We start from the raw sequence: 25,394 nt of genomic DNA on the forward strand, positions 1-25,394 counted from the left end.
ACTGATCCACCTCAGCCACCTGAATGTCTCCTATTTAGCTCTCTCTCTAGCTGAAAAATGTAGGCAGAAAGCTTCTCCCTCTTCTAACGCATGTTCTGAAACCCCGTCATGAGCTGCATTGGGCTTCTTGTCGTGCCAAATGCATTTTCCAGTGCTCCCATGTAATTGGCCGTATTTGCTAGGGGGTACTGGGACCTCACAGCCCTCACAAAGTCAGCAGCCTGCCCCCTCAAATTCTCAACCAGCCTTTGTCACTTTACGTCCTCAGAGCTCTGCCACTCATCTAACAACTGAGAGGTCTGCTCTGCCCAAGTTTCATACTCCTCTTCCCCCTTGGGGGCGGGCGTTAATCCACAGAACATTCTTAGCTTCTGGTGTGGACCCTCTGCATGTGCACTGGGCCACTTATTCGCTAGAAGGGTAAGGGCAGATGTCAACTCAGAACTCTCGCTCTTCCCTGGGGGACAGAGACTAATTAGACATTCCAAATCCGACCACTCCTTCCCTTCATTCATCAGAAACGATAGAACCCTGTCTTTGAAATCTCTGCTCCCAGCTACGGGCAGGGCATTACACATAGAGCAGTACAGTACAGCGTAGGCCCTTCAGCCCCTGATGTGCCATAATTTTAGCTTGCTCAAAAACCAATCTAATGTTTCCCTCTTACATAGTCCTCCATTTTTCTATTATCCATGTACCTATCTACGAATCTCTTGAATGTCCTTAATGTATCTGCCTCTATTTCCACCACCACTGACAGTGCATTCCATGCACTAACCACTCTCTATCTTTAGTAAACAAGAACTACTTCTGACAATTTCCCCCATATACTTCCCTCCAATCACCTTAAAGCTATCAGGAGGAATTCTGCAGATGCTGGAAATTCAAGCAACACACATCAAAGTTGCTGGTGAACGCAGCAGGTCAGGCAGCATCTCTAGGAAGAGAACGTCAACTGTACTTCTTCCTAGAGATGCTACCTGGTCTGCTGCGTTCACCAGCAACTTTGATGTGTGTACCTTAAAGCTATGTTCCTTTTTATTAGCTATTTCCGCACTGTGAAAAAGTCTCTAGCTGTCCACCTTATCTATACCTTTTACCATCTTTTATACCTCTATCAAGTCACTTCTTATTCTCCTTCTCTCCAAAGAGGAAAACCCTGGCTCGCTCAACCTTTCCTCATTAGATTTGCTCTCTAATCCAGGCAGCATCCTGGTAAATCTCTTTTGCACCGTCTCTGAAAATTCTACTTTCATCATATGATGAAGTGACCAGAACTGAACTCAATACTCCAAGTGTTCAAGTTCAACTGTACACATGTATACAGTTAAACAAAGCAATATTCATCAAGGACCAGGGTGCAAAACAATAATATTAACAGAAACAAAAGTATTCTGCATACAAGTTGACATAAAGTGTATGTGCAACGTACAGTTAAATATACAACAGTATACTACCGGTGCAGTCATAAAGAAGTGGTTGCAGGGTGTTCAGAAGCCTCACAGCCAGCAGGAAGAAGCTGTTACCCAGCCTAACGGTCCTTATTCTTGTACTGCGGTACCTGCTGCCTGAAGGTAGGAGGTCCAAGAGATTGTGCAGCAGATGGGAGGGGTGCTTGACAATGCTGAGGGCCCTGCAAATGCAGCATTTCTTGTATATGTCCTACATGGGAGGGAGAGAGACCCTAATGATTCTCTTCAGCAGTCCTCATAATCCATTGCAGGGTCTTGTTGTCCGATCCCTTGCGATTTCTATATCAGATGGTGAACCAGCTGGTCTGGAGACTCGATTCTTAGGGTGAGAGTGAGGGGGCCTCACTGGCTCAGCCTCCTTAGAAAGTGGAGTGCACTGCTGGAACTTGCTTGACTAAAGAGGTGGTGTTGAAGGATGTGCACACCAGAAAACTTGGTGCTCTTGACTTTCTCCATGGAGTAGAGTTGATGTGCATAGGGAGTGGTCAGCTGCACCTTCCTGAAATCTACGATCATCCCTTTAGTTTTGTCCACGTTGAGACTCAAGCTGTGTGGTCACACCAGTTCACAAGCCACACTACCTCCTCTCTTAATGCCAATTCATCATTGTTGCTAATAAGGCCAACCACTATTGTGTCGTCAGGGAACTTAATGATGTGGTTAGAGATGGGTTTCGCAGTATAGTCACGTGTCAGCAGTGTGAACAGCAGCGGGCTGAGCGTGCACCCGTGGGCAGTGCTCAGCGTCACGGGGCTAGAGATGTTGCTGCTAACACGTACTGTCTGAGGTTTCTCTGTCAAAAAGTCCAAGATCCAGTTACAGAGGAGGGTGATGAGAGGACAGAGGACAGTTTACCCACCAGCCTCTGAGAAATGATTGTATTGAATGCCAAACTGGAGTTGATAAACAGCATTCTGACATAGAAGACACTGTTCTCCAGGTGGGACAGGACTGAGTGGAGGGCAGAGGCTATTGTACCACCAGTGCACTGATTCAGGTGATATGCAAACTGGTAGGGGTCCAGTGTAGTGGGAAGGCAGAATTTAAAGCAGTTCATGACCAGCTTGCTCAAAGCACTTCATTATTATTGAGATCAGTGTCACAGGACGATAGTCGTTAAGGCAGTTTATTGTCAGCCTCTTAAACACTGGAGTGATGGCAGTGACCTGAAGCCTACAGAGATAGTGGGCTGTCTCAGTGGTGTTAAAGATGCCCATGAGAATATCTGCTAGTTGGGCCACACTGTCTTTCAGCGTATGACCAGGTATTGTCAGGCCCCGCAACTTCACGTGGGTTGACCCTGCCTGGGGTCGTCTTTACGTCCGCTGTGGCCAAAGTGCTCGCTTCTCGATGGGAGGGGGACCTTCCTCACCAGCATGTCGATCATTGCATCAACCCATGTATAGAAGACATAAAACCTATCCAGAAGGGAGGTGTCACTGTCATTAGTGTGCAGTGTGGTCTTATGGTTTGTTATGGTCATGAATGTCCTGCCACATTCACTGTGTGTCCCTGATATCACAGAAATGCCTGTAGATTTTTTGTGTGCGGTCCTATTTCACCTTCCTGATGGCATGGAAATGTGCCTGTCTTGCTGACTTATCCCTGAGCGGAAGGCAACATCGCATTCTTTCAGCAATGTCCGAAACTCTGCTGTCAGCCGTGGCTTCTGATTGGCCTCAATGGTGATGGATTTAAAGACAGTGATGTCCTCGATGGGGTGGTCTAACCAGTGTCTTATAGATATGCATCATTACCTCACAGCTCTTGAACAGAATCTCCTGACTACTAAGGCTAACACACCGTATGTCTTCTTAACCACCTTCACCACACTTGCATTGTTGTCTGTCAAGCAGCTCAAAGTTGGCAACTTCTGTGCTATGGGATTGCAACAAACTTGTGATGCATGGGTGAATAGAGATCGACAGTTTTAAAGTCCTAAGTCTTGGCCTGATTCAAAAATTTTGCCTGAAATAAAGTGACTGCTTGATATGTCGCTTGGCAAGTTCTTATGAAACAGTGAGATGTAATCTATTAGAGGTGTATAGTATTATGAGAAGCAGAGATAAAGTTGAGAGCCAGCACCTTTTTCGCCCTGGAATATGCTTTTGGGGTGGCGGAAAAGTCTGATAAAATAGGGACATGGGTAAGAAAAATGGAGGGTTCTGGGCTGTGTAGGAGGGAAGGGTTAGGTTGATAGTGGAGTAAGGATATACAGATTGGCACAACGTGATGGTCCAAAGGGTGTTTAAAACAAGGTTTTTTTTAGATTAAATGTCTTGAGGTTCATATGGGAAAACCTAATGGTTATTTTTTTGGACTTTTTTCTCTGCTGAAAGCATTGAAAATTTGTGAATTGGTTAACTTTATTAGAATTAACAGCTGCAGCATTTATTAGATTTTTGGTCAGTTGTAATTCTAGTTCTCAGCCACTAGAAAGCATATGTCTACTGCTTAACATAGCTGAGAGATTAATCCTATGTGAAGTGTATTTTGTGTTTTATTGTACAGTTTTTCTGCATTTAAAATCAGTTAGGCTACCATGGATGTAGTAATGCCTGAGAAAATGTGTACTGTACAGTGAATTTTACCTATCACCTCTATTTAGAAATGTCCTACGGTGCAGAAAGATAGGATTTTACCAAAAAGGATAAATTATACCCTTATTTGCCTCCCTTTCCTCATATCAATGCAAAAAGCTTTTCCTTCAACTAATAAATAAATTTTCTATTAATATGCAATTGAATCTTTGAATACCATCCTTTTAAAGTAATCCATCTGCTTGCTTTTAAATGACTTTACATTTTCCAATTAGATTTTATTTTGCCAGTTACTAGTAAAGTGAACCTCTTGATCTTGATCCTGCTACCAAACAAATCATTTCTCCTTATTTCAGTGTAATTTTTAACACCTTTCCTGAAACTTCCTGCTCCATGAACTATTCGGCCTCTCCAGTCTGTTATCATGTGAGCAAAGTCACTGGAGTGACGCAGATGGTAGATATAAAAAGCAGTCTTTTTTTTGAGGCAAGCACTTACAAATAAGCTGACAGCCTTTTGGAGGCACGAGTGAGAGAGAAAGTGATTGAGGGAACAGAAAGAGAGGAGCAAGAGGTCTGCTTGACCGAACACTACACGACATTCTATATGCTAAAAATCAAAAGAAAAAATCAGAAGGGACAAGTCATTGTTGTGGCGGCCACTTTCGGGAGTAGGCCAGTGGCGAGAGTAGAAGCGTCAGGCTTCGGCTTGGAGGAGACGTTAGCTTCTGTTAAGGTTTTCATTTTGTTTTTCTCTTACTGTATCTGGTATACTAAATGGCAGTTGTGTGTTCTTCATGCCGGATGTTGGAGTCCCGGAAGACCCAGTGTCTCACGGATCTACATCTGTGTGAAGTGCATCTGGCTACAGCTCTTTGGAGACCATGTTAAGGATCTGCAAAAGCCGCTGGATGACCTTCGGCTTGTACGGGAGAATAAGGAGATAATTGATCAGGGGTACAGGGAAGTAGTCACCCCTAAGTTGCAGGAGGTGAGTAGCTGGGTGACTGTCAGGAGGAATGGAAATGTAAACAGGCAGTTAGAGCAGAGCATCCCGTGGCCGTTTCCCTTAAAAATAAGTACGCTGCTTTGGATTATTTTGTGAAGGATGACCTCCCAGGGGAATGCCATGGCGACCGGGTAACAGGCACTGAGCATGGGTCTGTGGTGTAGAAGGGAAAGAGAGAAGAGGGGAGTGGTAGTGATAGGGGACTCAATAGTGAGGGGAACAGACAGGAGATTCTGTGGACATGAACGGGACACCCAAATGGTATGTTGCCTCCCAGGTGCCAGGGTCAGGAATGTCTTAGATCGCGTCCACAACATTTTGGAGAGGGAGGGAGAGCAGACAGATGTCTTGGTACATATTGGTACCAATGACATAGAAAGGAAAGGCAAAGAGGTCCTGAAAAGGGAATTTTTAGAGCTAGGTCGAAAGCTGTGAAACGGGACCTCCAGGGTAGTAATTTCTGGATTGCTGCCTGTGCCACGCACCAGTGAGGATGATTTGGCAGATAAATGCATGGCTGAGAAGCTGGTGCAGGGGGCAGTGCTTCAGGTTCTTGGATCATTGGGATCTCTTCTGGGGGAGGTATGACCTGTTAAAGGTGATGGGTTGTACCTGAACCCAATAGTCTTGTGGGCAGGTTTGTTGTTGGGGAGGGTTTAAACTAATTTGGCAGGGGGATGGGAACAGGAGTAATGGGACTCAGGGTAGGACAGATGTTAAAAAAAGTAAAGATAGTGTGCAGTCAGACTGTCAGGAAGAGCAAGATCAGAAGATATTGAATCCTTGTGGGTTGACTTAAGAAACTGCAAGGGTAAAAGGACCTTGATGACAGTTATATACAGGCCTCCCAACAGTGCCTGGGAGGTGGACCACAGATTACAACAGGAAATAGAAAAGGAGTGTCAAAAGGGCAATGTTATGATAGTCATGGGAGATTTTAACATGCAGGTCAGTTGGGAAAATCAGGTTGGTAATGGATCTCAAGCGAGTGAGTTTGTTGATTGCCTAAGAGATGACTTAAGAGATGGCCTAAGAGAGCAGTTTATCGTTGAGCCTACTAGGAGATCAGTTATACTGGATTGGGTATTACGTAATGAACTGGAGGCAATTCGGGAGCTTAAGGTAAAAGAACACAGTGATGACAATATGATTGAGTTCAACTTGAAATTTGATAGGGAGAAAGTGAAGTCTGACGTAGCATTATTTCAGTGGAGTAAGGGAAGTTACAGTGGTTTGAGAGAGGAGTTGGACAAAGTAAATTGGAAGGAGCTGCTGGCAGGGATGTCAGCAGAGCAGCAAGGGCATGCATTTCTGGGAAAAATGCGGAAGGTGCATGACGTATATTCCAAAAGTGAAGAAATACTCAAATGGCAAAATAGTACAACCGTGGCTGACAAGGTAAGTCAAAGCTAATGTAAAAACAAAAGAAAGAGCATACAACAAAGCAAAAATTAGTGGGAAGATAGAGGATTGGGAAGTTTTTAAAAACCTACAGAGAGCAACTAAAAGAATTATTAGAAGGGAAAAGATGAAATATAAAAGCAAGCTAGCAAATAATATTAAAGTGGATAGTAAAAGTCTTTTTCAAGTATGTTAAAAATAAAAGAGAGATGAGGGACCACTAGAAAATAAGGCAGGAGAAATAATAACGGGGGATAAGGAAATGGCAGATGAACTAAATGAGTATTTTGCATCAGTCATCACTGATGAAGACACGAGCAGAGTGCCAGATGCAGTGTGTGAAGGAAGAGAAGTGGGTGCAGTTACTATCACAAGGGAGAAGGTGCTGAAAGACCTAAAAATACATAAATCTCCCGGACCAGATGAACTGCACCCTAGGGTTTTGAAAGAGGTACCGTTAGAGATTGCGGCGGCATTAGCAATGATCTTTCAAAAATCATTGGACACCGGCATGGTGCCAGAGGACTGGAAAATTGTAAATGGCACTCTACTCTCTAAGAAAGGAGGAAAGTAGCAGAAAGGAAATTATAGACCAGTTAGCTTGCCCTCAGTGGTTGGGAGGATGTTAGAGTCAGTTGTTAAGGACGAGATGATGGAGTACTTGGTGACACAGGACAAAATAGGACAAAGTCAGCATGGTTTCCTTCAGAGAAAATCCTGCTTGATGAACCTGTTGGAATTTTTTAATTTTTAAATCGGAGCAAGAGGCTGAGAGTGAAGGAGTAAAGGAATCTCAGAGAGAAGTCATTTTTTTTTACACTGCTCAGGGAAAAGAGGCTAGACTGCGCAGGGGTGTGACGTAGAGCGCCAAAGGTTCTAAAAAAGACCACCATATACAGCAGACAGCAGAGTGAGAGGGAGCAGAGTGGGGCGGCTTTGGCTCAACAGGCTTTGGCGTGAACAAGCAGAGGCAAGGGTAGGTTCCGATAAGTTTTGTTTTGTTTGTTTAGAGTAGAGAGAATGCCAGGCAGGATGTTGGAATGCTCCTCTTGCAGGATGTGGGAGGTCAGGGAGCCCTCCGGTGTCCCTGACAACGACACCTGCAAGAAGTGCATCCAGCTGCAGCTCCTAACAAACCGTGTTAGGGAACTGGAGCAGGAGTTGGATAACCTCTGGATCACTCGGGAGAATGAGGAGTTTATAGATAGTAGCTTCAGGGAGGTAGTTACGCCAAAGGAGCAGTGCACAGGTAATTGGGTTACCATCAGGCGAGGGAAGGGGAAAGGGCAGGCAGAGCAGGGTTCCCCTGTGGCTATTCCCCTCAACAATAAGTACCATGTATACCGATTTGAATACTGTTGAGGGGGATAACTTACCAGGGATAAGCTGCGGTAGCCAGATCTCTGGCACTGAGTCTGGTTCTGCAGTGCAGAAGGGAGGATGGAAAAAGAGGAGAGCGGTAGTTATAGGGGACTCGATAGTTAGAGGTACAGACAGGAGGTTCTGTGGTCGTGACAGAGACTCGTGGAGGGTTTGTTGCCTCCCAGGTGCCAGGGTCAGGGATGTCTCTGATCGCGTACACAGCATCCTGAAGTGGGAGGGTGATCAGTCAGATGTCATGGTACACATCAGTACCAATGATGTAGGAAGAAAGAGTGAGGAGGTCCTGGAGAGTGAGTATAGAGAGCTTGGTAGGAAGTTAAAAAGCAGGACATCGAGGGTGGTAATCTCAGGATTGCGACCTGTGCCATGTGCCAGGATGCTCTGGCAGATGAACGTGTGGCTGAGGAACTGGTGTAGGGGGCAGGGTTTCAAATTTCAGGATCACTGGGACCTCTTCTGGGAAAGGTGGGTCCTGTACAAGAGAGAGACGGGTTACACCTGAACTATAAAGGGACCAATATCCTTGCAGCGAGGTTTGTTAGTGCTGTTAGGGAGGGTTTAAACTAGATTTGCAGGGGGATGGGAACCAGAGTGCCAGAGCAGATAGTGGAGTGGGGGTGAAAATAAATGATGTTAACAGTTCATGCAGTCACAAATAGAAGGGTTGTGTGTGGTGGTAATAATCTTCTGAGGTGTGTCTATTGTGGGGAAGGCAGATGAGCTGAGGGCGTGGATTGACACATGGAATTATGACATTATAGCCATTAGTGAAACTTGGCAACAGGAGGGGCAGGACTGGCAGCTTAATGTTCCAGAGTACCGATGTTTCAGGTGTGATAGAGAAGAAGAGAGAGATGTATGACATGTATGGGAAACAGGGAGCAAATAAGGTGCTTGAGGAGTATAAAAAGTGCAAAAAAAACTTAAGAAAGAAATTAGGAGGGCTGAAAGAAGACATGAGATTGCTTTGGCAGTCAGGGTGAAGGATAATCCAAAGAGCTTCTACAGGTATATTAAGAGCAAAAGGATAGTAAGGGATAAAATAGGTCCTCTTGAAGATCAGAGTGGTAGACTATGTACGGAACCAAAAGAAATGGGGGAGATCTTAATGGTTTTTTTGCGTCTGTATTTACTAAGGAAATTGGCATGGAGTCTATGGCAATAAGACAAACAAGTAGTGAGGTCATGGAACCTATACAGATTGAAGAGGAGAAAGTGTTTGCTATCTTGAGGCAAATCAGAGTAGATAAATCCCCAGGTCCTGACAGGGTATTCCCTCGGACCTTGAAGAAGACTAGTGTTGAAATTGCAGGGGCCCTGGCAGATATATTTACAATGTTGGTATCTATGGCTGAGGTGCCAGAGGATAGGAGGATAGTTCCTGTTGTTCCGTTGTTTAAAAAAGGCTCTAAAAGTAACCCAGGAAATTATAGGCCGGTAAGTTTGATATTGGAAGGAGTACTAAGAGATAGGATCTACAAGTATTTGGATAGACAGGGACTTATTCGGGAGAGTCAACGTGGCTTTGTGCGTGGTAGGTCATGTTTAATCAATCTATTAAGAGTCTTACGAGGAGGTTACCAGGAAAATGGATGAAGGGAAGGCAGTGGATATTGTCTACCTGGACTTCAGTAAGGCCTTTGACAGGGTCCCGCATGGGAGGTTAGTTAGGAAGATTCAGTCGCTAGGTATACATGGAGAGGTGGTAAATTGGATTAGACATTGGCTCAATGGAAGAAGCCAGAGAGTGGTAGTGAAGGATTGCTTCTCTGAGTGGAGGCCTGTGACTAGTGGTGTGCCACAGCGATCAGTGCTAGGTCCATTGTTATTTGTCATCTATATCAATGATCTGGATGATGATGTGGTAAATTGGATCAGCAAATTTGCTGATGATACGAAGATTGGAGGTGTAGTGGACAGTGAGGAAGGTTTTCAAAGCTTGCAGAGGGATTTGGACCAGCTGGAAAAACGGGCTGAAAAATAGCAGATGAAGTTTAATACAGACAAGTGTGAGGTATTGCACTTTGGAAGGACAAGCCCAGGTAGGACATACAAAGTAAATGGTAGGGCATTGAGGAGTGCAGTAGAACAGAAGGATCTGGGAATACAGATACAAAATTCCCTAAAAGTGGCATCACAGGTAGATAGGGTCATAAAGAGAGCTTTTGGTACATTGGTCTTTATTAATCGAAGTATTGAGTATAAGAGTTGGAGTGTTATGGTGAGGTTGTATAAGGCATTGGTGAGGCCAAAATTGGAATACTGCTTGCAGTTTTGGTCCCAAAATACAGGAAAGATAATAATAAGGTTGAAAGAGTGCAGAGAAGGTCTACAAGGATGTTAACAACAGGAATTCTGCAGGTGCTGAAAATTCAGGCAACACACATAAAAGTTACTGGTGAATGCAGCAGACCAGGCAGCATCTCTAGGAAGAGGTGCAGTCGACGTTTCAGGCCGAGACCCTTCGTCAGGACTAACTGAAGGAAGAGTGAGTAAGGGATTTGAAAGTTGGAGGGGGAGGGGGAGATCCAAAATTGTAGGAGAAGACAGGAGGGGGAGGGATGGAACCAAGAGTTGGACAGGTGATGGGCAAAAGGGATACGAGAGGATCATGGGACAGGAGGTCCGGGAAGAAAGACGGGGGGGGGGGACCCAGAGGATGGGCAAGGGGTCTATTCAGAGGGACAGGGGGAGAAAAAGGAGAGTGAGAGAAAGAATGTGTGTATAAAAATAAGTAACAGATGGGGTACGAGGGGGAGGTGGGGCATTAGCGGAAGTTAGAGAAGTCGATGTTCATGCCACCAGGTTGGAGTCTACCCAGACGGAATATAAGGTGTTGTTCCTCCAACCTGAGTGTGGCTTCATCTTTACAGTAGAGGAGGCCGTGGATAGACATGTCAGAATGGGAATGGGATGTGGAATTAAAATGTGTGGCCAGTGGGAGATCCTGCTTTCTCTGGCGGACAGAGCGTAGGTGTTCAGCAAAGCGGTCTCCCAGTCTGCGTCGGGTCTCGCCAATATATAACAGGCCACATTGGGAGCACCGGACGCAGTATATCACCCATTCGTCCCCCCCATCCCTTCCCACTGATCTCCCTCCTGGCACTTATCCGTGTAAGCGGAACAAGTGCAACACATGCCCTTACACTTCCTCCCTTACCACCATTCAGGGCCCCAAACAGTCCTTCCAGGTGAGGCAACACTTCACCTGTGAGTCGGCTGGGGTGATATACTGCGTCCTGTCCAGCTCTTGGCTCCATCCCTCCCCCTCCTGTCTTCTCCTATCATTTTGGATCTCCCCCTCCCCCTCCAACTTTCAAATCCCTTACTCAATCTTCCTTCAGTTAGTCCTGATGAAGAGTCTTGGCCTGAAACGTCGACTGCACCTCTTCCTAGAGATGCTACCTGGCCTGCTGCGTTCACCAGCAACTTTTATGTGTGTTGCTACAAGGATGTTGCTGGGACTTGAGAAACCGAGTTACAGAGAAAGGCTGAATAGGTTAGGACTTTATTCCCTAGAGCGTAGAAGAATGAGGGGAGATTTGATAGAGGTGTATAAAATTATGATGGGTATAGATCAAGTGAATGCAAGCAGGCTTTTTCCACTGGGGGAGAAAAAAAAACAGAGGACATGGGTTAAGGGTGAAGGGGGAAAAGTTTAAAGGGAACATTGGGGGGGCTTGTTCACACACAGAGTGGTGGGAGTGTGGAATGAGCTGCCGGATGAAGTGGTAAATGCAGGCTCACTTTTAACATTTAAGAAAAACTTGGACAGGTACATGGATGGGAGGTGTATGGAGGGATATGGTCCAGGTGCAGGTCAGTGGGACTAGGCAGAAAAATGGTTTGGCACAGCCAAGAAAGGCCAAAAGGCCTGTTTCTTTGCTGTAATGTTCTATGGTTCTATGAATTCTTTGAGGAGATTACAAGTAGGATAGATAATGCAGTGGATCTTATATATTTGGACTATCAGAAGGCATTTGACAAGGTGCCACACATGAGGCTGCTTACCAAGTTAAGAGCCAGTGGTATTGCAGGAAAGTTATGAACATGGTTGGAGTATTGGCTGATTGGAAGAAGGCAGCGAGTGGGAATAAAAAGATCCTTTTCTGGTTGGCTGCCAGTGACTAGTGGTGTTCCGCAGGGGTCGCTGTTGGGACCGCTTCTTTTTATGCTGTATATAAATGATTTAGATGATGAAATAGATGACATTGCTGCCTAGTTTGCAGGTGATACAAAGATTGGTGGAGGGGTAGGTAGTGTTGAGGAAACAGGTAGCATGCAGAAGGACTTAGCCAGATTAGGAAAATGGGCAAGAAAGTGGCAAATGAAATATAATATTGGAAAATGCATGGTCATGCACTTTGATAGTAGAAATAAATGTGCAGACTATTTTCTAAACGGGGAGAAAATCCACAAATCTGAGATGCAAAGAGACTTGGGAGTCCTTGTGAAGAACACCGTAAAGGTTAACTTGCAGGTTGAATCGGTGGTGAGGAAGGCCTACAGGGACGAGGTCCAGCACCTGGCCACGTGGTGTGCCGACAACAACCTGGCCCTTAACACTCAGAAGACCAAGGAGATCATTGTGGACTTCAGGCATGCTAGGAGCCACACTCACGTCCCCATATACATCAACGGAGTGGAGTGGAGCATGTATCAAGCTTCAAGTTCCTTGGTGTCCACATTTCCAAGGATCTCATCTGATCCCTGAACTCCTCCATCCTGGTCAAAAAGGTGCAACAGTGCCTTTATTTCCTGCGGAGCATCAAGAAAGCTCACCTCTGTCCCAGGATACTGACGGACTTTTACCGCTGTACCATTGAGAGCATACTCACCAACTGCTTCTCAGTGTGGTATGGCAATTGTTCCGTATCGGTTCGCAAAGCACTTCAGCATGTGGTGAAAACTGCCCAGCGGATTATCAGCACCCAATTGCCCACCATTGAGAACATCTACCATAAATGCTGCCTGGGCAGGGCGAAAAGCATTATCAAGGATGCATCTCACCCTAACCATCGACTTTTTACTCCCCTCCCATCCGGTAGGCGCTACAGGAGCCTCCGCTCCCACACCAGAAGGCACAGGAAGAGCTTCTTCCCTGAGGCTGTGACCCTGCTGAACCTCACATCACAGCGCTAAGCAGTATTGCATCCATATTGCATTGTCTCAGTACTTTTATATTTGTGTGCTGTAGCATTTACTTTTTATTTGCAGTTATTTTGTAAATAACACTATTCTTAGCATTTCTGGTCAGATGCTAACTGCATTTCATTGGCTTTGTATCTGTAGTCGGCACAATGACAATAAAGTTGAATCTAATCTAATCTAATCCAAAAATGCAATATTTGCATTTGTTTCAAGAGGTCTGGAATACAAGAGCAGGGATGTGATGCTGAGGCTTTGTAAGGCCCTGGTGAGGCCTCACCTTGAGTATTGTGAACAGTTTTGGGCCCCTCATCTTAGAAAAGATGTGCTGGCGTTGGTGAGGGTCCAGAGGAGATTCACAAAAATGATTCCAGGAATGAAAAGGTTATGCAAGGAACGTTTGAAGGCTCTAGGTCTGTACTCGCTGGAATTTAGATGGATTAGATTAGATTATGAGGTCACTCAGTCCTCGTTTATTGTCATTTAGAAATGCATGCATTAAAAAATGATACAAACGTTCCTCCAGAATGATATCACAAGAACACGGAACAGACCAAGACTAAAACTGACAAAACCACATAATTATAACATATAGTTACAACAGTGCAAAGGAATACCGTTATTTGATAAAGAGCAGACCATGGGCACGGTAAAAAAAAAGTCTCAAAGTTCCGATAGCCCCATCATCTCACGCAGGCAACAGAAGGGAGAAACTCTCCCTGCCATGAACCTCCCAAGCGCTGCAAGCTTGCTGATGCATTGGAAGCCCCTGACCGCAGCAGACTTTGAGTCCGTCCGAAAACTTCGAGCCTCCAACCAGCCCTCCGACACCGAGCACCATCCTCTGCCGAGCGCTTCGACCCCGCCCCGGTGCCGAGCAACAAGCAAAGCTGAGGACTCGGGGCCTTCCCCTCCGGAGATTCTGGATCACATACTAGCAGCGGCAGTGAAGCAGGCATTTCAGAAGTTTCACCAAATGTTCCTCCATGCTCTCATGTCTGTCTCCATCAAATCAGGATTGTGCACGGCACCCTACTTGACAGATAACAGATATCACCATCAGAGTGGCCGCTGCAAGCTATGTCGCGCCGCCATCTTCTCCTGCCCAAGCTACTTGGATGAGGGGGGATCTCATCGAAACCATTCGAATGTTGAAAGGCCTAGACAGAGTAGATGTGGAAAAGATGTTTCCCATGGTGGGAGGGTTTAGGACAGCGGTCCCCAACCACCGGGCCGCGAACCGGTACCAGGCTGCAAGGCATGCGCTACCGGGCTGTGAGGAAACGATATGATTTGGCGATAGGAGTCAGCTGCACCTTTCCTCATTCCCTGTCACGCACTGTTGAGCTTGAACGCACTTGAGGTCATTACCCTCGCGTCATCCATGTCAGCGCGGGAAGGAGATCAACTCCTCAAGCTTGCAAATGACGGCGGGCTGAAAAGTATGTTTGACATAACAACTCTGCCGGCATTCCGGATCAAAGTCAAGGCTAAATATCCTGAGATATTCAGGAAAGCCCTGAAAACATTGCTTCCATTTCCAACTTATTTCTGCAATGAATGCAACGAAAACTAAGTTGCGGAATAGACTGGACATAAGGAACCCCCGTCGAGTATCGCTGTCTCCCATCACCCCTCGATGGGACCGTCTTGTTGCAGGGAAACAAGCCCAGGGCTCCCACTGATTCAGCGATATTGGTGCGTTGCAATGATTTTATATGTTCATACGAGGAAAATATGCGCTGTGTGTTTGATATCCAAACGTTACTTAAAATGTTATGATGCTATTATAAGTGACTTATATAACCATATAACAATTACAGCATGGAAACAGGCCATCTCGCCCCTTCTAGTCCGTGCCGAACGCTACTCTCACCTAGTCCCACCGACCTGCACTCAGCCCATAACCCTCCATTCCTTTCCTGTCCATATACCCATCCAATTTTTCTTTAAATGATAATATCGAACCTGTCTCTACCACTTCTACTGGAAGTTCGTTCAACGCTTCAAGCTCCCCTGTCCTCCCCTGATAATTGTCTTATCGCTATATTCATGTGAGGAAAATATGCACTGTGTGTTTAATATTAAATTCGTTAGATAAACCCTTTTAGAAACGAAATTGAGTGTATTAGCCACTTATCACCTATATTCCGGTTGTGATTAACACACACCCCCGCCGCCGCCGCCAACAGAATCGGCAAAAACAATTTTTAAGAAATCGGCACGTAAACGCATGTGCAAGTTACGCATGTGCACTGGTGCCTGCGCAAGGCTTCATGGTCATTGTAGTCTTTCTCGGGGTAAACCCAACGTATTTGACTGCTACTCTTGTACGTTGGCAACCCTCCCCCCACCCCCGGTCGGCCGGTCCGCAAGAATATTGTCAATAAGAAACCAGTCCACAGTACGATAAAGGTTGGGGACCCCTGGTCTAGGACAAGAGGGCACAGCCTCAGTATAGAAGGGCGTCCATTCAAAACAGAGATGCGAAGACATTTCTTTAGCCAGAAGGTGGTGAATTTGTGAAATTTATTGCCACATGCAGCTATGGAAGCCAGATTGTTGGGTGTATTTAAGGCAGAGGTAGATAGGTTCTTGATTGGACATGGCATCAAAGGTTACGGGGAGAAGGCCGAGAAATGGGGTTGAGGAGGAGAAAAAAAGGATCAGCCATAATTGAATGGCGGAGCAAACTCGATGGGCCATATGGCCTAATCGTGCTCCTATGTTTTATGATCTTATATTCACAATGCTTCCTCTGAAACACCCACTACCTTCACACCGTTACTACAGACAGCCAAATACACACAAATAACAAATTTAAATAAGTACTGTCCGGTCTTCCAGTTAAATGTGATGTCTTGTAGTTAACTCGGTTCATGATTCTTAGGACCCCATTGTTTACAGCTGCATTTTAGATTTAATCTACAGTCCAAATTTGCATCTGAAGATTTGTTTTGTGTGCTAACCACAAAAAACACTCACACAGTCTATACATATACCCAAGACCTTGAAGCCATTTAAATCTTGGGACCTTTTTTAACACAGTTCTGAAAGTGTGATGCTCAGAAATGTGCTTGGTGCTCAAGTTTGGGCCTAATAGTTAGACTTTCTTTTGTATTCTACATCTTTACTAATAATCCCAAGAAACTTGCTCCTTCAAGTCTTTTCACCCTACCTTGCCACCTTCAATAAATTATGTCCAGTGCATTGAATACTGATTTTTATCGTTGTTGCTACCATAATACACCGATTCATAACCCCTGTTGAATTGCATCTGCTGCATGTGTATCCATTTTGCCAATTTACCTATTCCTGAACTATAACTTAATGCTGTTTAAAAACTGAGCATTGTGCCCTTCTTATCAGTCTCATATTCCCCTCCCCCTTCCCCCGTAACAATGCGAAGCATCCGCTTAGCACTTTGTCATATTGGTAAAACCAACTTGAAATTTGAAGATCATATCCTTTTTTTTGGTGGAAGAAGCTGGTCTCTTAACACTGCACCATCCAACAAATTACACTTTCCTTATCTGATGGTGCTGAGGTCTTTTTCTCAGTAGTTTGGATAATAGTGAATGTGTACTTTTTCTTTTAACCCATTTGCTGAAGGGCTAAAGACTGAAAAAATATGCCCAAATTTAAGCAGATTTCAGTCTATTACTTCTGCTAAAAACTGTATGCAATTAAGACTATGTAGAAAGAATGAAACTGTTATCATTTAATTTGAAGTTGCAACCATTCCAGTACGTTTTTTTTTGTGTGGAAATGTGAATCACTTGATCTGTTCTCTTAAGTATTGTGATGACCCTGGAATTAACTTGAATTTTATGTCAACTATCATTCTAAACCATAATATACTTGCTTTTTCATTTCGTATTTAAATCTTCTATTTTAATACCCACTCCCAAACAGGAATTACTCAGCCAGTTGGAGAGAGATTGCGTAGCCATTATCAAGATGACTGCACTGGCGTAATGCAAAGGCTTATTTTGAAAGAGCACAAACTGATCTGGAATAGCTTGGCCAGAAGTTGGTATGTGTCTGTGTGTCTACAATAACCTTGCGTTCATTAAATTTTCTTTGATTAGATTTCATTGCTAAAATTTGGATATTTTTAGACCTTAAGACATAGAATCAGAATTTGGCCTATTAAGTCTGCTCCATCATTTCATCACGCTGATTTATTATCCCTCTCAAACCCATTCTCTTGCCTTTTCCCTATAATCTTCAATGCCGTTACTAATGAAGAACCTATCAAACTCTGCTTTAAGATTACCCAATGACTTCCCCTCAACAGCTGTCTGTGGCAATGAATCTCACAGATTCACCACCCTCTGGCTAAAGAAATGTTTCCTCATCTCTGTTTTAAAGGGACGTCCTTCTCTTCTGAGGTTGTGTCCTCTGGTTCAAGACTCCCCTGCTATAGGAAACATTTACTCTATCTAAACCATTCAATGAGATCACCCCTCATTCTTTAAAACTCCAGTGAGTACAGGCCCAAAGCCATTATACACTTCTCATACATTAACCCTTCATTCCTGGGATCATTCTCATGAACCTTGTCTGAATGCTCTCTAGTGCCAGCATTTCCTTTCTTAGATAAGGGGCCTAAAACTACTCTCCGTACTCCAATTCTGGTCTGACCAATGCCTTTTAAAGCCTCAGCATTACATCCTTGCTTTTGTATTCTAGTCCCCTTGAAATTTTATTTTATTTGAAGGTTATTTCTAGTACCAGTTTAAATGGAATTGCTTTCTGAAGAAGGTGAAAATTCTCTCCCTGTGATAGCTGTGAAGTAAACTGAGAATGCAGTCTTTTTACATTCCATATTCAGCTGTAGTAGTAGTATTGTGGTACTGCTGTCCAATCAATCACCTGTATCTGGTTTGAAAATTCAGAATGCAGCTACTTATTACAATGTAGTCGTATGCTGAACTCTCTCATACTAGTTGTGTGAGAGTTCAAACAATTAGTACCATCAGTTTTAGGAGACTTGTTGTTGAGAGTGCTTAAATTTCTAAACTTCTGAAGTAATAGTTACCTGCTGTAATAAGACATAGTCGTCACTGTCAGTTATAATTTTGAGATTGATTTTCATAACATTCTGTACTTGAATATTATGCGGCCATCTGATTTTATATAAAGTGCGAAAATTATTTGAGACAGGGATAGCATGCAGGAAGATGTAACCATTTTTGTTGCTTCAAGGAGAAGTATTTGAACAACTTAGCCAATAATTATTGTGCTAATGAGATGGATGCTCTTCTTTACCTTGGCAGTGCATGGCAAGACATAGAACGAATTTCAAGGCACCCTTCTACAGAGATACAAATTTGGCAGAATACCTCATATCTTTTATTCTATGAACCATATGTACACTAAAAATATTTTGACATCTATTTAATGAAAACTTTTTTTTAACAGGAGTGATAGTGAGCGAGTTGTACATGAAAGAGTGAATATCGTACCCTTTGACCTGATTTCTCCTGAAGGAGGAAAATTTGCAGTTCGTGTAATCAGCCCACTGGAGGCATCAGGACAGCGGTTTGAAACGGTATATGAACGATTTCACCAGGCTACGCAAGGCTTCACAGATATCATTGGGCACTACCTGAGTGGTGAGAAGCCCAAAGGCTTCCTGGAAACTGAAGAGATAGTCCGTGTTGGGGCCACTTTGACAGGGATTGGAGAGCTTGTTTTGGACTCTGATAAGGTTATCAAACTGCAACCTCCTAAAGATGGTCTAGAATATTTCCTAAGTACCATGGATTTCCCAAGTATACTAAAACAGCAGGAATCAACTATCAAACTTTGGAAGGTGTTTACGGCCATCTGCACACTGACTGGCATTGCTTTAATTATGGTTGTCCTGCGTAGGATGTACCGGGAGTTTAATGAAAAGCAGGAGCAGGAGAAATTAAGGAGGAGTTATGAACTGTTCAATGAAAGGAGAGAAACTGCTGGGGCAAAAACAGTTAGTGATGAAGATGAAATTCCAGCAAATGCTTGTGTGATTTGTCTATCTAAACCACGGGAATGTGTCTTCCTAACTTGTGGTCATGTTTGCTGCTGTTACGATTGTCATCGGGCGCTCCCCACACCAACTTGCCCAATTTGTCGAAGTACCATAGTCAGAATAGTTCCCCTTTACCAAGCATGAGAATATTTTGCACAATCCAACCAACATGATCAAGTGCCTTTTAATTGCAATTCTGCAATCAGGATGTCAGGCGCTTTTATTTATACAGTGGTTAAAATAGTGTATTAATGTCCGAAATTCCTCCACATTAGTCACTGTGACCACCCTGACACATGGGTTTCTGAATATACCATCGTAGGTTTGTTATTCTCTATTTTCTGGCTATGGATCTTTGCTGATTATTCTTGATTTAGGTACACTTCACAAAACATCACAAGAAAGACCTTATCAAGTTAGTTGAGCTGGAATGGTAATAATGCCAGTTGGAATTTTTGACAAGGCAACCTTTCATATTTGTCATAAAGCCATTGTGGAATAAATTGGAAGCAATGAACGTAACCAACTGGTACTTAATCGTATTTAATGGTGCTGCCGTACTTAATGCTTATTTTTAAAAGCAAACTTCAGAATTCTGGAATAACTTTTACTCAGGGTGTAGAATGACTGTATTTCTCTACAAGCTAATTTATAGTTAATGTCCTGAATTGAAACGTTTGAATATACATGTCCTTTCATAAAAATACTTTCATTAATAATAGGCACTGAACAGAACTAGGCAAGTGAGACTAGAAACATGTGAACAAATAAACTTAGTTTTTAATTTCCTTCAGTTCATCTCAATTTTTCACTTATTGATAAGATAGGAATAGTGTTGTTTGGATAGGTGGAAAACCCAGTGACTTGATAATCCATACCATCAGAGCAGGAGACCAGCACTTTTATGATCTGTGGTAAGTGAAATAAAAACTAACATTTGCTTTTCTTTGCAATGAATTTGACGGTCTGTTTCTGTGATTGCTATCTACCACTACACGAGCTTAAAACATTCATGAAGAGTAGTAGTAGACCTGCTGAGCTAGTACTGTGACAAAGCACTCTCCAATGCCAAGGGAGAAGCATAGTAGGGAGGAAAGAAGTGGAGTTGAAGAGCATAATTTGGAAAGGAATTTTTTAAAAAAATGGTAAAGCTTATTCAGAAAATGATTATTTTTAAAAGTAAAGCTCTTTAACTAATTTTAAGTTTACACTTTTAATATATTTTACACGGCTTGGTCACTCAAACATCTTGTACACACAGTTTAGTATTCACACCAAAAAAAAGTTCTTGCAGTTGCATTGGCTTCCTTGCATTAGATTGTTTCACCTCAGTAGTTTGTTTATAAATGAAAATTAACAGGAACCAATCAGTGCTTCTAAATGAAATCTGATGCCTGAACCTGATTCTAAAAGGTTTGTGGTTCACTCTTAATTGTTATAGGCAGCAAGCATTTTGTTATGTAAATTTGTCAAGATTATATAGATTGATATATAAAACTTAAATGCTTCTCCATTGATTTATTTCTAGAGTTTCAGCATCTTATGCTGGTCCACTTTTTCAAAAATGCTGTACTGTTTGTGGAGAACGTGATGAAAAAATTGACATTTTTGTGCCTACATTTACAGTGCCTTGATACAGTATTCAGCCCCCAAAACTATTTTCACTTTTTAAGGTCTCATTTTCTAAGCTTAAAATTTATTAAAGTAATCTACAAAACCTTGGGCATCATGTCAAATCAAGAAGAATTCTAAAATCTGTCAACAATTTCTAAAACTTTAAAAACCAAATCTGTGAGGCTGAAAAATTATTCATCCACTTTGTAATTACTATCCTAACTTTCCTCTGGTGCAATACTGCATATTACCTTACCAACTCACCCAATCTGTTGATGTAGAAAGTTGGAGGATCACCTGTTTTCAATGAAATCATAAGAACAAATAACCCCCTTCTCTGTAAGGTCCAACAGTATGGTAGATTTTCAGCACACCAAACCAAAATGAAGACAAAAGTGCATTCAGGCAAAGAAATGATAGTAGAGAATCTGAGAAGGGGTTCAAGACCATCTTATAGTCTCTGAAAGTATCTCAGACCTCAGTGCAGTCCATCATGAAAATGGAAAAAATATGAAACCACAGCCATACTGCCTAGGTCAAGCTGCCCCTCTAAGCTTAATCACAGAGAAGAATGGCCCTTGTAAGAGGGGCTACTGTGACACCAACAGTCATTCTGAGTGAGCTGCAGAAGTCAGTGGCTGTACATGGAGATGAAGTTCATGGCTCCACAATCTCTAAGGCCTTGCACAAAAAAGGGTGTTTATGGAAGTAGCAAGGAAGAAGCCCTGGCTGGAATGAAACATATTCTTGCCCGTAAAGTCTTTGCAAAGTGTCACTTAGAAGATACTGTAAAGATGTGGTAGGAAGTCTTATAGTCAGATGAAACTAAAGTGGAACTTTTTGGCCTTAACACTAAGTGGTATGTGTCGCATAAATCTAATACTGCGCATCAGCCAGATAACACCATCCCTACTGTAAGGTATGGTGGAGGTAGCATCATGCTATGGGAAATGAGAGAAAATCTGCAGATGCTGGAAATCCAAGCAACACAAAATGCTGGAGGAACTCAGCAGGGTCCCGGCCCAAAACATTGACAATTTTTTCCATAGATGCTGCCTCCAGCATTCTGTGTTGATCGTGCTATGGGAATGCTTTTCAGTAGCAGGGACTGGAAATCTGGTCAGGATTGATGGGAAAATGAATGCTGCAAAATACGGAGAGATCCTGGATAAAAACTGCTAGACTCTGCCAGATAGTTTAAACTGGGGGGAAGTTCATCTTTCAGCAGGACAATGGCCCAAAGCACACTGCCAGAGCAACCTTGGAGTGGCTTCAAATAAACAAAATTGATGTCCTTGAGTCTCCCAGTCAGTGCCCTGATTTTAACATGATCGAACATCTCTGGCAAGACCTTAAGATTGCTGTCAGCTGTCACTCCCCAACTAACCTGATCACAGCTTGAGAAATTTAGCAAGGAGGAATGGGCAAACTTGCTCCATCACATTGTGCAAAGCTATTGAAGACTTATCCAAAAAGACTGCTGGCTGTAATAGCTGTGAGAACTGGTTCAAATGAGCAAAGGGGGGGATGAATGCTTTTGAACTGCTGACTTCTCAGTTTTTGGATTTTTAGTTTTTCATGCTTTATAATTTTTCCCATTTTTGATGGGTGGGGATTTGGCTCTACTGTGAAAAAAGGAGCTTGTGATTCACAAATAAAAATTGCCTGTTAAATAGTTCAAAATCCTGGATTGTAATACTTATTTATGTAAACAAAGGGTTGGGGCTGAATACTTTTGCATGGCACTACATCATCCCAATGAACTTTACAGTTAGTCAATTTTAGGATGCTTTCTAGATACTGAGTACATTTATACATGACAACGTGACCAGCCATAACCTGTGTGTGTGACAGATTTAAAAAGTAGCTATTTCCAAATAAAAAAAAAACAGGATGGGGGATCTAGATTAGTTAAGATTTAATTTAAAGTAATGGCTAAAACTGGAAATAACTATTTTTATTTTAATCTGTCATTCTTGCATTTGCAGTACTTTGGCAACTATTACAAATGGTAATAGCAGCCACCACTTTAATGTAGTAGTGCGACACTATTATAGCTCAGTGCATCGGAGTTAGTAGTTCAATTCTAGTGCCACCTGTATGAAGCTTGTGTGTCCTCCCCAAGAATGCATGGGTCTCCGGACATTCTGGTTCCCTTCACATTGCAAAGATTCAAAGGTTAATAGGTCATTGTGACTTATCCTGTGATTACACTAGTGTTAAATATGGGCTTTGCAACTCATTGCACCAGAAGGGTTGTTCTGTGCTGTATCTCAAAAAAAAAAAGAATGCAGATTTTTTTTTTATATCTACTAGTAGTTTAGTAAAAGAACTGATTCCAGCTTTGCCAGGGTAACTCCTGCAAACTTTGATCTTAAAGCCTTCTTCACTTCAAACAATGTGAGAATATCATGAACTACTTTCAAATTTCAAAGTAAATTTATTATCAAAGTACATATGTCACCGTACACTACAATGAGATTCAGTTTCTTGTGGGCATTCACTCTGGATATAATGGAATCAGTGGAAAATAAAACTACACACAAACCAATCTGCAAAAGAACTAATAATGATAATAAATAATATTGAGAAACAGAGTTATAAAGTCCCTGGAAGTGAGTCCATAGGTTGTGGAATCAAATTCAGTGTTGAGGTGAATGAAGTGATCCACAGTGGTTCAGGAGCATGATAGTTGAAGAGTAATAACTTTTCAGACCTGGTGGTTTGGGACCCAAGGCTCCTTCCCAATGGCAACAGGGAGGCGAGAGCATAGCCTGATGGTAGGAGTCCTTAATGATGGATGCTGCTTTCTTGTGGCAGCACTCCTTGCAGATGTGCTTAATAGTGGGGAGGGCTTTAGCTGGACTAGGCTATATCCACTACTTTTTGTAGGAGTTTCTGTTCAGGGGCATCAGTGTTTCCATACCAGGTTGTGATGCAGCCAGTCAATAAACTCTACATGACTTTGTCAAAATTTTAGATGTCATGCCAAGTCTTTGCAAACTCCTAAGGAAGTAGAAATGCTACCATGCTTTCTTCATAATTGCACTTATGTGCTGAGCCCAGAACAGGTCCTACAAAATAATAACACCGAGGAATTTCAGGTTACTGACCATCTCCACCTCTGATCCTCTGTTGAGGACTGGCTCATGGACCTCTGGTTTCTTTCTCCTGAAGCCAATAATCAGGTCCTTGGTCTTGCTGACATTGACACTTTTATGGCTCCACTTAGCTAGATTTTCAGTCTCCCTCCTATATGCTGATTTGTCATCACCTTTGACTTAGCCTATGACAGTGGTGTCATCAGCAATCTTCAATATGGCATTGTAGATGTGCTTAGCCACACAGCCTTGTGGTGTACCTGTGCTTATAGACATCGTGGTGATGTTGTTGCCAATCTGAACTGACTGGGGGTGCGCAAGTGAGGAAACTGAGGATTCCAATTGCACAAGGAGGTATTGAGGCTGAGGTCTTGAAACTTATTGATTAGTTTTGAGTGGATGTTGATATTGAATACTGAGTTGTAGTCAATAAAAAGCATCCTAATGTATGCATCTTTGCTGTCCAGATGTTCCGGGGTTGAGTGAAGAGCCAGTGAGATGGTATCTGCTGTAGACCTTTTGGCCTAGTAGGCAAATTAGAGCAGATCCAAGTCACTTCTGAGGCAGGAGTTGATATATTTCATCACCAACTTCTCAAAACACTTCACTGTGGATGTAAGTGTTTCTGGACAACAGTCATTGGGGCAGATTACCATATTCTTCTTAGGCATTGATGCAATTGAAGCCCGCTTGAAGCAGGTGGGTACGTCAAACTACCAAAGTGAGAGGTTATCTATCTCAGTGAACACTCAAGCCAGTTGATCAGCACAGGTACTCTGTCTGGCCTGTATGCTTTTCGTGGGTTCACCCTCCTGAATGCTACTTGCACATCAGCCTTAGAGGTTGAAATCACATGGTCATCGGGGGCTGAGGGAGTTCATGATGATTTCTCCATGTTTTGATGGTCAAAGCGAGCATAAAAGTCATTGTGCTCATATGGAAATGAAGCTCTGTTGTCGCCCATGTATCTTGATATAACTTTATAAGAAGTGATGGTATTCGAGCCCTGCTACAACTGTCCAACATCCTTTATCGATTCAGTTTTAGTCCTGAATTGCCACTTCGCCTGTGGATGTCTTTCCAGAGATTGTACCTGGACCTGTTCTAACTTTCTTGGTCACCCAACTTGAATGCCTCTGATCTGGCCCTCAGCAGATTGTGGATCTCATAAGCACAAAATAATCTGCAGATGCTAGGGTCAAAGCAACACTCACAACACGCTGGAGGAACTCAGCAGGTCGGGCAGCATCCACGGAAAAGATCGGTCGACGATGGGTTCCGGCCGGAAACATCGACCGATCTTTTCCATGGATGCTGCCCAACCTGCTGAATTCCTCCAGTGTGTTGTGAGTGTTGCTTTGTGGATCTCATGGTTCATTCAGGACTTCTGGATGGGAAAGCCATTCAATCAGATTTTCAATTTCCCCCCTCCATGTTGATTCGTCACTATGTTTGTGTCAGCCAACGACTGAATCCTTTTAAGCAAGTTTCCAACCCGTTCCACCAATTACTTCCTGGTGATTGTGATTAAATGTGCGTTCTCCCTCACCACTATTTGATTAAATGTTTTAAAAAGGAATGTATGACTCTTGACACATCATCCCGTTCCGATCTTCTCACTCTTTCTTTCCGTAGGAGCTCAGAGAAATAAATAAGAGAGTGGGTTAAAAGTGGACAGAGGAACTTGCCAAAATGGTTTGAGCATGCA

At 43.1% G+C, this 25,394-nt stretch overlaps 1 protein-coding gene across 13 annotated transcripts in view; it reads left to right on the forward strand.

Moving 5' to 3' along the window:
- mul1a (mitochondrial E3 ubiquitin protein ligase 1a) overlaps positions 1–22,408 on the forward strand; it is a 61,996-nt gene extending 39,588 nt beyond the window's left edge. For 10 of the 13 annotated variants that reach the window (XM_063045553.1, XM_063045559.1, XM_063045555.1 and 7 more), the window contains 2 exons: positions 16,868–16,988; positions 18,380–22,408. In XM_063045553.1, coding sequence (XP_062901623.1) covers positions 16,868–16,988; positions 18,380–19,115 — 857 coding nt within the window. In that variant the 3' untranslated portion in view covers positions 19,116–22,408. The remainder of the gene's footprint in view (positions 1–16,867; positions 16,989–18,379) is intronic. The other 3 variants (XM_063045550.1, XM_063045549.1, XM_063045547.1) reach the window with 1 other exon arrangement.
- Positions 22,409–25,394: the final 2,986 nt, after the last annotated feature.

The sequence above is a fragment of the Mobula hypostoma genome, chromosome 4 (assembly GCF_963921235.1).
Source record: "Mobula hypostoma chromosome 4, sMobHyp1.1, whole genome shotgun sequence".
NCBI classification, from domain to species: domain Eukaryota; kingdom Metazoa; phylum Chordata; class Chondrichthyes; order Myliobatiformes; family Myliobatidae; genus Mobula; species Mobula hypostoma.